We start from the raw sequence: 13,312 nt of genomic DNA, 5'->3' as shown, positions 1-13,312 counted from the left end.
CATGGAGCCTGCTTCTCCCTCTGCCTGTGTCTCTGTCTCTGTGTGTCTCTCATGAATAAATTTTTTAAAATCTTAAAAAAAAATAAATATTTGCTGCCAGAACAAATGAAGGATGAGAGTAGAATTAACCAAACAAAAGGAAAGGCTGTGCCATCCTTTAAGAGAAGGCAGGTACTCTATTTTAAATGTCAAAGTCTCAGAACAACTAATTATGTGATACCACCACTTAAATGTGTAAAGAAAGAAAAAACTAAACTTCTTCCAAATATTTATTCTCCATTTTAGCAAGTGGGCCCACTATCTACCTAGCTGCCAAACCTGAAACCTAAGTCAGCCTTGACTGACCCTCTTATCTTCCCACAGCCAATTCATCCAGAAGTCCTGTCAATTTTATCCTAAAATTTCAGCTCAAATTCACCTGCTTCCCTTTCTCTCCACTAGGACTCCAGTCCAAGTCATCACCTCCTCTCACCTGTACCACTGTGACAGCCTCCTAGCTGTTCTCTCTGATTTGTTCTCTTGCCTCTGTTAATCCACTTCCTAAATACCAGCAAAAGCATTCTTTAAAATGTAAATTGGATCATAATATTCCTCTGCTTAAAATCTCAGAATCTCCCAGACCTTGGGGTGTGAATGAGTTAGCTCCTGTCTACATCTCAATTCTATCTTTGCCATTCTACTCCTTGCTCATCATGCTACATCCACAAAGTTCTGCCTTCAGGTCCTCCAACATGTCCTATTTTTTGCTGTCCCAGGGTCTTTGCATGTGTGGGTCTCATTTTCTCCAACTCTTCATCCTTCAAATCTCAGCAAAGAATGTTGCCTCCTCTTTTAAGGAGCCCTTCCCCTCTTATTCCATTTCATTCCTTGTTTCCTTCATCCTATTTGCTGACTTGTTTTTGTCTGCCCCCCCCCTCCCCCATTCAATATAAGCTTCGTGAGAGGAGGGGCCACAATAACAGCTGTAAAGGGAGGAGAAGGTACCTCACTGGAAATATCTGAGGAGTACTAGCTGTAGGTAGGTCTCACTCAGCTGTTTGTTGGGTTTTGTCTGCTTTTTAAGTGGGCTCCACACCCAATGCGGGGCTAGAATTCATGACCCTGAGATCAAGAGTCACATGTTCTTTTTTTTTTTTAGATTTTATTTATTTATTCATGAGACAGAAAGAGAGAGAGAGGGAGAGGGGCAGAGACACAGGCAGAAGAGAGAAGCAGGCTCCATGCAGGGAGTCCAATGTGGGACTCAATCCCAGGTCTCTAGGATCAGACCCTGGGCCGAAGGTGGCACCAAACCGCTGAGCCACCTGGGCTGCCCTTGTTTTATTTTTAAGATTTTATTTATTTATTCATTAGAGACACAAAGAGAGAGAGAGAGAGAAAGAGAATGAGAGACAGAGAGAGAGACAGAGACAGAGACACAGGCAGAGGGAGAAGAGTCACATGTTCTACCGACTGAGCCAGCCAGGCATCCTAGAGTCTTGAGGTCCCGCTCAGATATAAGACCTGTTATTCTAACACTGGTCACTACCATGATCCTTCCAGATAGAACATTTCTATCATTTCAAAAGGAACTAACAAGGTTTCAGGGGCAAATCACATTAATTCCAATGGCTATGGACTGAATTGTGTTTTATCAAAATTTCTTATGTTGAAGCCCTAACACCAGTGATGGCCTTTGGAAATGGAACCTTTGGGAAATAATCAAGTTTAATGAAGTCACAAAGTTGAGGCCCTTATAATGGGACCAATGGTCTTATAAAAAGGATGGATATAAAAAGGAGGATGAGACACCAGAACTCTATCTCTGCCAGGTAAGGACAGCAAGAAGGCAACTGTCTGAAAGCCAAGAAGACAGCTCTCACCAGCGCCTTGACCTTGGACTCCTAGCCTTCAGAACTGTGAGAAATAAAGTTCTGTGGTTTAAGGCTCTCATCTATGGAACTTTGCTATGGCAGCCTGAACAAGCACCACCCAAAATTAGAAGGCTCTAGTCTCATCTGCGGTATCAGCAAATAAACACAGAAAAAAAAACACCTGATGCTGTAGCCCTCTCCAGAAAGACTCTCTACTCCAAAAGAAGCTGTCCCCCTGCTCATCTAATGCTCTTCTCCATACTGCTACACTTTTAAAGACTGAACCCCATTTAGGCTATTCCTTTGAATACTCACTTACAAATGCTCACATGTGAGAAGACTTCACAGCTGACAGGCACCCTCCCCTCAACCACCTTCCAACTTACCACCTCCGTACACTAAATGGGTGAGTCAGGCACACCAAGGTATATCAACAACTGTGTTTTGTTCAGAAAGACTCACTGATGTTTCAGTTAGGAAGTAATTTTGGTTGGGACGCATGACAGCAGACTGACCATTTCCTCAGGCAATCTTCCCATGGGATTTCTGCCTGAAGGAGAATCTCATAGAATTCTTTATTAAAAACTAGTGTTGTTTGTTTGTTTAAAAAGTAGACATATTTCAAATAGCTGCTTTTCCCCCTTTTAAAACTAGCCTTTTACTATAGATTAAAGTGGCCAGCAGATTCTTTAAGACGTTCTGTTAGAAAATTAAACCTTCAGGAGTTTCTATGTTTTACAAAGGTAACAGTCTTAACATTGCATTTTTATTTATTTATTTTATTTTTTGGAAAGAGTTTTGAGAGAGAGTGTGCACATGCACCTGCATAAGAGTTGGGGACGGGAGAGGCGGAGACAGAATCTCAAGCAGATTCCCTGCTGAGTGCAAAGCCTGATGATGGGCTTGATCTTATGACCCTGAGATCATGACCTGAGCTGAAACCAAGACTTGGATGTTTAACCAAATGAACCATCCAGGAGCTCCTAACATTGTGTTTTGTTTTGTTTTGTTTTTTTTAAAGATTTTATTTATTTATTCATGAAAGACACACACAGAGAGAGAGGCAGAGAGACACAGGCAGAGGGAGAAGGAGGCTCTAAGCAGGGGGCCCGACGTGGGACTCAATCCCAGGACCCCAGGATCACGCCCTGGGCCAAAGGCAGGCACTAAACCACTGAGCCACCCAGGGATCCCCACATTGTATTTTTAAAGTCAGTTATTTCTCTGATACTTCTACCTTGGGGATTTCAAAACATACTCTTAGTGATTTCAAAAAAAGAAATAAGGGAAAATAAGCACAGTAGTTAGCAATAGGCTATGAAGGTCCCATAGTCCAGAGCTCTACTTCTAGAAGAAAGAGCAGCCCCCATGCCAAATTATCAAAAGCATAAAGGTTGATTACAAAATAGAGAAAGACAGTATTTTTTTCTAATATTTTATTTATTCATGAGAGACACAGAGAAAGAGAGAGGCAGAGACCCAGGCAGAGGGAGAAGCAGCCTCCATGCAGGAAGCCTGATGTGGGACTCGATTCCAGGACTCCAGGATCATGCACTGAGCCAGAGGCAGCTGCTTAACTGCCGAGACACCCAGGCATCCCAACAGTATTTTTTTTTTTTTTAAAGATTTTACTTATTTATTTGACAGAGAGAGCGCAAAAGCAGGGGGAGCAGCAGGCAGAGGGAGAGGGAGAAGCAGACTCCCTACTGAGCAGGGAGCTTGACACAAGGCTCGATCCCAGGACCCCAAAATCACGACCTGAGCTAGAGGCAGATGATTAACTGACTGAGCCACCCAGGCACCCCAATATTAGTATTTTGTGATTGGAATAATCAAAGCTGCTCTGAAATGGGACCTGGAAAGCAAGTATGGTGGCAACAGGATGCTTAAGGTGAACAGGTCTATATTTTAGAATCTGTGATTTTAAATATTAATCAATATTGCACAAAGTGCAACAAGTGACAAAAGGCTAGGAAAGGAAACTCTCCAAAGTATAAAATTCTGAGAGCTTTAAAAAAGAACCAATTTCCAAAAATTTTAAAAGATTAACACTTGGTCATTTTTCTAATGATTTTAATAAAGAATTTCATCTGTACAAACCCCAGCCCCACCTGAGAACCCACTGTCAGTAGGCTCCTGCATCTTATGTATGCCTATTGCAGGAGAAGGAACAAGAGCTTACAGCTTTGGGGGAATGAAATGTAGCTTCTTCTCATAAAAAAGTTTTAAGTCCCTGGCCTACACATTCACAGCAGTCATTACAGAAAAAAAGGGAAGCATAAACTAGCCTTCCCAACCTACTGGAAAATAGAATCATCTAGTCCTAGTCCATATTTATCCAAGAGAGAAGCAGTCACCTGTTCAGATACATGGAGAATTGGCTATTATACCAGAAATGAAACTCAAGTGTCTTCACTTTTTGCTGAGGGCCCTTTCTATTATACCAAGCTGCTTCCCATCTAATAATCAAAGTAGTAAATCAAGACCTAAATGAGTAATGAATTTGCTCAAGGAAAATCTGTCTCCTTAGTCCTAGAGTGAATTCTGACCTTGAAAAGCCAAATGAATGTCTGAGAAAAGCTTGCCAACAAATCTAGTAGAGTACTTTATGCTCAGTGGACTCTTATTTCTCCATCCCTTCAACCTTTTAGCTGTGCCTTTACAAACTATACTGCCTCAAGAGTACAAAAACAAATCTCCCACCTGCCTCAAGAAGGGCTAGGTCAAAAAGGAGAAAACAGCTTCTGTTCGCTAGAATTTTGGCATAGTGGGACTGTGCAGGAATGTACCTACTCAAGAATCTTCCCACACTCCTGAGTTGTTAAAAGTAACCAGCAGAGGCATGTTCCATACACTCCCCAAATATCTGAGCTGGCGACAACAAAAGATATTCAGAGATCTTAGCCCTGGGACAACAGCTTCTGTCAGTCAACTACAGTTCTCACGATGCTGTGTTCCTGCTCTTACTTCAACTTCATACCAAAAAGCATATCACACCAGTGCAAGTACTTGAGAAAACCACACAAATGAATTCACACAGTAGTATAGCAATTCTGGCAGGGCACCAATACTAATGATAAAGTTTTTTTTTTTTTTTTCTTATTCAAAGATCTTATATAAACACATTACTTTTGGCATTTACACAGCAGATTTGACAAAGGGCCTGGGGCCCCAGTACCAGAGACCAATACCAAAACAGACAGAATTACCATGCAGAGGTAGTTACCTGGTAAGAGGGAAAAGATCAGCATTTTATTTCTTACCTGAAGCCAAAGGTCGGATCCACTCTTTGCTATTTAGGTCAAGTCTCCAGAGGTCATTGAAGGCAGCATTGCAGCTGCTCTGGGTACATCCTCCAAACACATACATAGACTGATTAGCATCGTAATAGCATGCACCTAGGAAGAAAACAATAAATGCATAGCTGATATTTAACCTTGAAGTCCCTCTAACACCGTAACTATAGCACTTATCTTTCAAAGATCAATTATTTCAGGATGCCTGGGTGGCTCAGCAGTTGAGCGTCTACCTTCAGCTCAGGGCCTGATCCCGGGATCCTGGGATGAGTCCCACATGGGGCTCTTCACAGGGAGTCCCTCTGCTATGTCTCTGCCTCTCTTTGTGTCTCTCATGAATATATAAAATCTTAAAAAAAAAAAATCAATTATTTCATATGTTCTGCAACTCTGTCGCCAAGTACCAATTTTCTATAACCAGCCTCTTGTCTCCAGATTGGTTAATATCACACTCTTTAAAATAAGGCCCAGAGAGGGGCACCTGGCTGATTCAGTTAGAGGAGCATGTGACTCTTGCTTGATCTCAGGGTTATGAATTTGGGCCCCATGTTGGGTGTAGAGATTACTAAAAATAAATAAATAAATTTTTATTTTTTATATTTTTCCTTAGATTTTATTTATTTATTCACAAGAGGCACAGAGAGAGAGGCAGAGACCCAGGCAGAGGGAGCAGCAAAAAAGGAAAAAAAAATTAAATTTAAAAAGGCCCAGAGAAAAGCTATGGAAATGTTGTTTCTGAGCACACTAAGCAAGTTGACAATGTCATCATTAAATAAGACAAATAATTCCAGCAAGCACACACAAGAATTCAGATTAAGGGTGCTCAATGAGTAAAATTTCAGTAAGCTGCCTAATTTTTTAAGACTTTATTTATTTATTTGATACAGAGAGAGAGAAGAGAACACAGACGGGGAGGAGCAGAGGGAGAGGGAGAAGCAGGTTTCTTTCAGAGCGGGGAGCCCAATGTGGGGCTTCATCCCAGGACCGGGAGATCATGACCTGAACCAAAGGCAGACGCTCAACAACTGAGCTGCCCAGGTGCCCCAATAGAGTTGCATAATTTTTTTTTTTTTTTTATAAATTTTTATTTATTTATGATAGTCACACAGAGAGAGGGAGAGAGAGGCAGAGACACAGGCAGAGGGAGAAGCAGGCTCCATGCACCGGGAGCCCGACGTGGGATTCGATCCCGGGTCTCCAGGATCACGCCCTGGGCCAAAGGCAGGCGCCAAACCGCTGCGCCACCCAGGGATCCCTAGAGTTGCATAATTAATCTAAATCTGCATCAGTATCCTCTACGGCCAGGCAGAGAAAGTGCTAACAGATCCATTCTGTGCTTGCATTTCCCTCCTACAGCCTTCCTCTTACTGTTTTCTCCTTTCAAATGAAACCTGAAGCACATTTGTATATGAAGAGAACAACAGAAAACAATTTTAATCAATGCCATGAAATAACCACACGTAAAGATCAATGTAGCTCAGGGATCTCAGAAGTAGTACAGTCCCAAAGCAACTGAGAGAAAAAGCATTAAGCTCCTAGGTGCATTCCAAAGCCACCAACACAGGCTGGTTGGTAGTGAATGGAAAACCAGCACAGTAACATTTACAAAGCACCAAGGTCTCTGAGAAGAGCCTTTTCAATCAGATGATTTACATGCCTCACTGATGGGCCCCATTCCAAAGCAAAGGGGCAAGGATTGTAAGGGCTGAGCTATTCCCCTAAAACCAGGAGGACCAGAGCCAAAGTCTAGATGAGAGGCACTGCCACATTGCTTCTCACTTAAAAAGCTCATTTAATCTTTATCCTTTGGAAAAGACGACCCCACTCCTTACAGTCTTGCATTTACCATCTTGGATCTCAGAAAGAGGGCTGAGCAAAACTTTCCTTTCCATTCATTTCATGCATACTGATGGAGGAAAAAAGACTTCTCAATGTTCATGTGGAACGAGGCTGGAACAGTTAAGCGTCCCATTTGGGGAAGGAGAAAGGGAAAAGAAACTCAGAGATTCAACCCACTAGTGTGTGATTTCAGTTATCAGTAAGCTTACTTGTAGGTCTACCACAGTTTAGCACATCTCTGTTCATATCTCAGATTGTTAAGAACTGCAAATAACAGGATCGAGTTTAGTTGACATTAGACAAAATGCTTAACTGATGGAGCTACACTTCAATCTCCACTAAAAGAGCTGAGCTTTGACATCTTGGTCTTCTCATATCTTTCTGGAACTAGCTATTCCAACAAATGGGACTGAAATTTTGAATTGAACCAACTGGCGCCAGGCACAAAAGAATTCTTTTCCTCTTGGTAACCCATACTTACAGAAATTAGCAATGTCCTATAGCTTCTGAAGACTTAATTTGTGTCCATCATAACAATGTTTAATAAGACAAATCCATAACTAAGAGAGTCAAGAGCTCATTTATGTCTCACCGTTCTTCAATCAACTCTCAGCAGCTGTTTCCTTCATATAGCAAAAGAGCACAGTGCCTTTATATTTCAAAGAGGTAGCAAACATTCTTCTTCTCTATTTGGATTGAAAACTCAGCCAACAGCTGGGCCCCAGGAGGTCCCTGCCACATGTATTTTAATCCTATACTAAAATAAGGCAATCGGCATTTTCCTGCTTCTTTCTGAGCAAACAAAGGTTTCTGGAAGAGGAAGGCACAGCCCAAACTCTGCAAACCTAGCAGGACTGAAATGACAAGTTTCACACACACTGTATTCTCAATGCCTATTAGTTAATTAGAAACTAAGCTTGGAAAGGAAGGGAGTCAATTTGGGGAGCTATGTTTAGAACTCAGATATAATGGAATGAAAAAATAGCCATCAGTAATACACTAAAACATTTTAAGTATCCTACTAAACTTTTGTTTATTGTCTATTTTTATTTAAGACACCTACATGTTGGTCTGGGTGGGGGTGGGGAGACCCAACAAGTTCAATGGGCTTTTTAGAAAAAATTAAGAATTTAAGCAAATACCAGTGCTCAAGTAGTCATTTCCCTTTTATCAAAGTTCTCCACCCAAACAGCACATTTTCTTTTCAGAACATTTAGACCACTGGAATGTGCAATACAAAAGTTATAGTTCAAAGTACAGTATGAATATTCTGCTAAGAAATAACATTAAGAACATTTTCTAATTGCTAAATCTCTTCAAATTTTCTGAAATGGGTTTGATTACTCCATGAACAACTATTCTAAGACATCTATTTCCAGTTAGTATCTAACAGTCTCTACTCAAAGACGAGTCAAATATTCACAATAACACACAGCAAACAAGCAGTTCTTCAGCATCCTGAACGCTTCCCTACTGTAGTATAACCCTCTCTAGCGCAAGGTCTTCCAGCTGTTTCATGTTTCCCATGATGGCTGGGAGTCACTCAAGAAACATTCACTGTATTCTAAGGTTTGCACATTCAAACGTTAAACTCTCTTTTGTTTCCCACTTGTTTCCAGGGAAAGGTCCTGAGGCATTTATCCCATGCTTAAAGAGACTATGTTGTCATGTGTCTCATGTCTACAAGCCAGGACATATTTGATAAGGCCTGTAATTACAAAACTATGGAACAAGCAAGGCAGATTATCCAGTTTGGGCCTGCTGGCTACTGCAGGAGCACTACTAGCATGGGTGTGAAATGATCTATTTGCAGCCTAAACCTAAACACTAAAAGCATGATGCTGGGGACTCTTAACAGATTTCTACATCAATCTGAAAAGGATATTCTCTATTAGTCAAGGCTTGTGTGATTGGGGACGCCTGGGTGGCTCAATGGTTGAGCATCTGCCTTTGGCTCATGTGATCCCGGGGTTCTGGGATCAAGTCCCACAACAGGCTCCTTGCAGGGAGCCTGCTTCTCCCTCTGTCAGTGTCTCTGCCTCTCTCTGTGTGTCTCTCATGAATAAATAAATAAGATCTTAAAAAAAAAAAGCTTGTGTGATTGGTCATGCACATAGCCACCAAAAAACTAGGAAAACTGGCTTCATTTTACTTCCCTTGTCTTTTGGTCCCAGACTCTTACATAGGAAAGAAGTTGTACTGCTACATCTTTGTTACACTTAATTTCACAGAATTCAATAGATTTTAACTATGAACCAAGTGTTGTGAAAGATGTATGGATGTCTAAGACTCAGAAACCCACTTGTCCTCCAGAAGGCTACCACCTGTGGAGGAGACAACTTCATTACCCTATCACTTTGCAGTTTAAAATAAAATAAATTTTGACACGTGTTTCCTTGATTAATTTTCCTAGTGCCATTAAGATAATTTGTTATACACATTTTACAGATGAGAAACCTGTGGGTTAAAAGAGCCAAGAAGGGGCACCTGGCTGGCTCAGTCAGTAGTGTATGTGACTCATGATCATGAGTTTGGGCCCTACATTTGGTGTGTAAAGATTACTTAAAAAAAATAATAATCTAAATAAAAATAAAAAAGAAGAGCCGAGGAACTGCTTCTCAAGGTTTGTTTTGTTTTTTAAGATTTTATTCATTCATTTGACAGAGAGAGAGAGAATACGGAGGATTGGAAGGCAGAGAGGGAGAAGCAGGCTCCCCACTGAGCAGGGAGTCTGATGTACAGCTCGATCCCAGGACCCTGGGATCATGACCAGAGCCGAAGGGAGATGCTTAACTGACTGAGCCACCCAGGCGCCCAGCTTCTCAAGTTTAAAGTCCTTTGGTATGCAGCCTCTCTGACACAGACAATTATGGTGACAGACAGATGGTGACAAACAGTACGAGGAAGGCAAGAAGAGTGTTTTAGGGGTGTACAAGCAGAAGAAGAAAAAGAGCTTAATCTTCATGGCAGGGAATGTGAGAGGAGTTTGTGAAGAATGTGGCTTCTGGCTCGCTCTCTGAGATGGATTTTAGAGGACAGAATATTTTCAGTTTATTAACAAGGGGCAAACAAGGCCATGGACAAAAAAGGAAGGAGAGAAAGAGAGAAGGCAATCAGGGCATCCAAGCAAGGCTGTGAAGTAAGGGAGTTTGAGACCTAATGAGGAGTCTCATGTGGGTGGAGCCTGGCTCTGAGGAGGTGGTAGAGATTCAGGCTGAAAGAGTAAGGTGGGGCCTTGAAAGTCAGAGGGAGTGGAAGCTTCTCTGCACATGCATGGAAAGGCTGAAGTTTTTTTGGCAGACGAGTGACAAGACTGGTTTGAGGTTTAGGACTTGCAATGATTCCCAATGGGGGCTCCTATCATTTTAGGCAGATCCATTCTCCCACTCACTGCAGGATAGTGAGCGTTCCTGGTCTTTGCCTACTAAATGCATGCAGTGCTTTCCAGTCAAGTAAATGAACAATGAATGACCTTATGCATTTCCAAGTGCCCTAGGAGGTGGTACTGTCCCCAGTTTCAGAGATGGGTGCTAACAATGTCTACTGCAGATTCAGATGAAGAGAGAGAAAAAGCAAGAAGACCATTTAGAAAAGATTTAGGGAAGATGGAACACTTAGCTCATAGATGTGAGTAATGGGAAAACTAAGGAAAGATACGAGAGAGAGAGAGAGAGAGAGAGAGAGATATTTTGCAGAGATGGCTGGAATCAACAAGATCTGACTTTTGTTGTTGAAGGAAAGAAAGGAACTGACGATAAATCCAAGGATTCAAGCATGTGTAACTGACAGAATGATAATACCATTAACTAAATAATGAAGAGGAGAACATTGGGGGAAACTACTGCATGCCACCTGCAGCTGATGAGATAGGGAACATCTGTGTACCTCTGTGACAATATGAGCAAAGTGCTGGAAAAACAGATTTCGAGCTCAACACAAGTCAGGAATAAGAAATAAAAATTGAGTTCTGAGGAGAAATACGCAGTAGAAAGAGGAAGGAGCTAATGAAAGACACTGAAGGAATTCCTTATTTTCATCCTATTCTGAAAAATGCCCATTTCCATGTAACAATGCTCTTCAGGCTGTCAGCACAGAGAGAAAGGGAACAATGAGAGATGGGCTGAGAGGATGAGACACAGATCCCCTTTTAAAAAAATCTATGGGGCAGCCCGGGTGGCGCAGCGGTTTAGCGCCTGCCTTCAGCCCGGGGTGTGATCCTGGAGACCTGGGATCGAGTCCCACATTGGGCTCCCTGCATGGAGCCTGCTTCTCCCTCTGCCTGTGTCTCTGCCTCTCTTTGTCTCTATCATGAATAAATAAAATAAAATCTTTAAAAAAAAAAAATCTATGGCACCTTTTCTTGGCTTTCAGGTGAAGATATGAAAAAAATTTTAAGACAAAAACATGTATCAAAACACACCAACCTCTGAATTTCTGTGAGCTTACTCATTGTATTGTTCCTCTCCATTTCTCCTTCAAATAATGTCTCTATTTTGTGGTGACAACTCTGTCCAAAGCTAGTTAATGGAAAAATATTTTTTCTTCTCTCATTAAGAAGCTGAACTGTTGCTATGATAATTATTCACCCCTAAATACTTCCCAGCTTGGTTTCTACTTTACCCAGGTTCATTCCATTTCCCCCATTAGGGCTCTAAAATTACTTGTCTAAAAAAAAAAGTCTTTGGGGATCCCTGGGTGGCGCAGTGGTTTGGCGCCTGCCTTTGGCCCAGGGCGCGATCCTAGAGACCCGGGATCGAATCCCACATCGGGCTCCCGGTACATGGAGCCTGCTTCTCCCTCTGCCTGTGTCTCTGCCTCTCTCTCTCTCTCTCTATCATAAATAAAAAAAATAATAAAAGAAAATTTAAAAAAAAGTCTTTGGAAACTCTGTCTCCACTTGTTATTCCAAATATCTGTGGATAACTAAAGTTAACCTCCCACAACAATAAATACTGGACCTAACATGGATTCTCCTGTGATTTCGTTAAATATTCTTGGCCAGGATTCATTTACAGTCTATACTTCTGAAAACATTCAAGATTCTTTCAAAACTATGTCTGAGGTAATAATATTGAGGAGGAAGGGGAGAGGGAGAGGAGCAGGAGTAGGAGGAGGAGGTGGTAGTAGTAGTGGTGGTAATAGTATCTTGTAGTATCTGGGTTTGGGTTTTTTTCAGTAGTTGCTGTTAATGGCTCTTTTCACTATGTTGACATTTGCACTGATGGTGCAAAAGCAATGCTGGGTAAAACTGCTGCATCCTATGCAAACTCAAGGCAGGGATATTAAATAAAACTAGTTCTGACTTCACAGACCCTTGAAAGGGTCTCACAGATGCCCTCCTCCCCAGAAGTCCAGGAATCACACTGCCTTAGGCAGTTTACAACAGTACAAGTAAAAATAGCTCCACAAGAGAACTGAAAACACAGGAAGAGATTGGCCTGTTACTTTGATCTATTTAGATCCAGTTCAAAGATAATGATAAATTATAATTATGGACTGAACTCTCCTCTGGATATGAGAGTACAACATATGGTCTGGGGCAGCCAGCCCTTAATATGGCCTCCGATGGTCCTCATTTCCTAGCATTTACACTGCTGGTCATTCTCTGTGTGACCAATAGAATTGAGCAGAAAAATTGGTAGTCACTTCAGAGATTAGGTTGGAAAAGACACCATGGCTTCTGTCTTGGTGTCTGTCTCTCTCTGTATCTCAGATCATTCATTCTGTGGGAAGCCAGCTGACAAGTCATAAGCAGCTCTATGCTGAAGTCCAAGTCCTAAAGAACGGAAGCCTCCTGTCAACAGTTACTTGAGTGAGCCTGGCAGCAGGGCCCCTGGGCCCCAGTCAAACTTTCAGGGGACTGCAGCCACAGCTGACAGACTGACCCTAACCACAACCTCATCAGAGTTCCCGGGCCAGAACCTTCCAGTTGAAGCACTCCCAAATTCCTAACCCTCAGGAATTCTGTAAGATAAGAAATGTTGTTTTAAGATGCTAGGTTTCATGGTAATTTTTATGTAACACGAATAAGCAATATATTCTCCTTCCCCTCAAGAGTTCAAAATATATACACTTATCATGACGGAATTCTAGAACTACACTGGACACCTGAAACTAATATTATTACACTGTATATTAATTATACTGGAATTAAAATAAAAAAACTTAATAAAAAAGTTCAAAATTAATATTAGTATCAAAAAGTATCAAAATTAGTATTCCAGACAACATCATTGGCTCAGAACAGGACAAACTTTTTTTTTTAAGATTTATTCATTTATTCATGAAAGACAGAGAGAGAGGCAGAGACACAGGCAGAGGGAG

General features: G+C 41.5%; 1 protein-coding gene across 5 annotated transcripts in view; it reads right to left on the bottom strand.

Moving 5' to 3' along the window:
• The window catches only part of FBXO42 (F-box protein 42), a 101,299-nt gene that overhangs the window by 32,483 nt on the left and 55,504 nt on the right, over positions 1 to 13,312 (bottom strand). For all 5 annotated transcript variants that reach the window (XM_077899468.1, XM_077899471.1, XM_077899470.1 and 2 more), the window contains one exon: positions 5,117 to 5,251. In XM_077899468.1, the coding sequence (XP_077755594.1) occupies positions 5,117 to 5,251 (135 nt within the window). The remainder of the gene's footprint in view (positions 1 to 5,116; positions 5,252 to 13,312) is intronic.

Source organism: Canis aureus, chromosome 5 (assembly GCF_053574225.1).
Source record: "Canis aureus isolate CA01 chromosome 5, VMU_Caureus_v.1.0, whole genome shotgun sequence".
Taxonomy (NCBI): Eukaryota; Metazoa; Chordata; class Mammalia; order Carnivora; family Canidae; genus Canis; species Canis aureus.
This window is presented reverse-complemented; position numbering and strand designations above follow the sequence as displayed.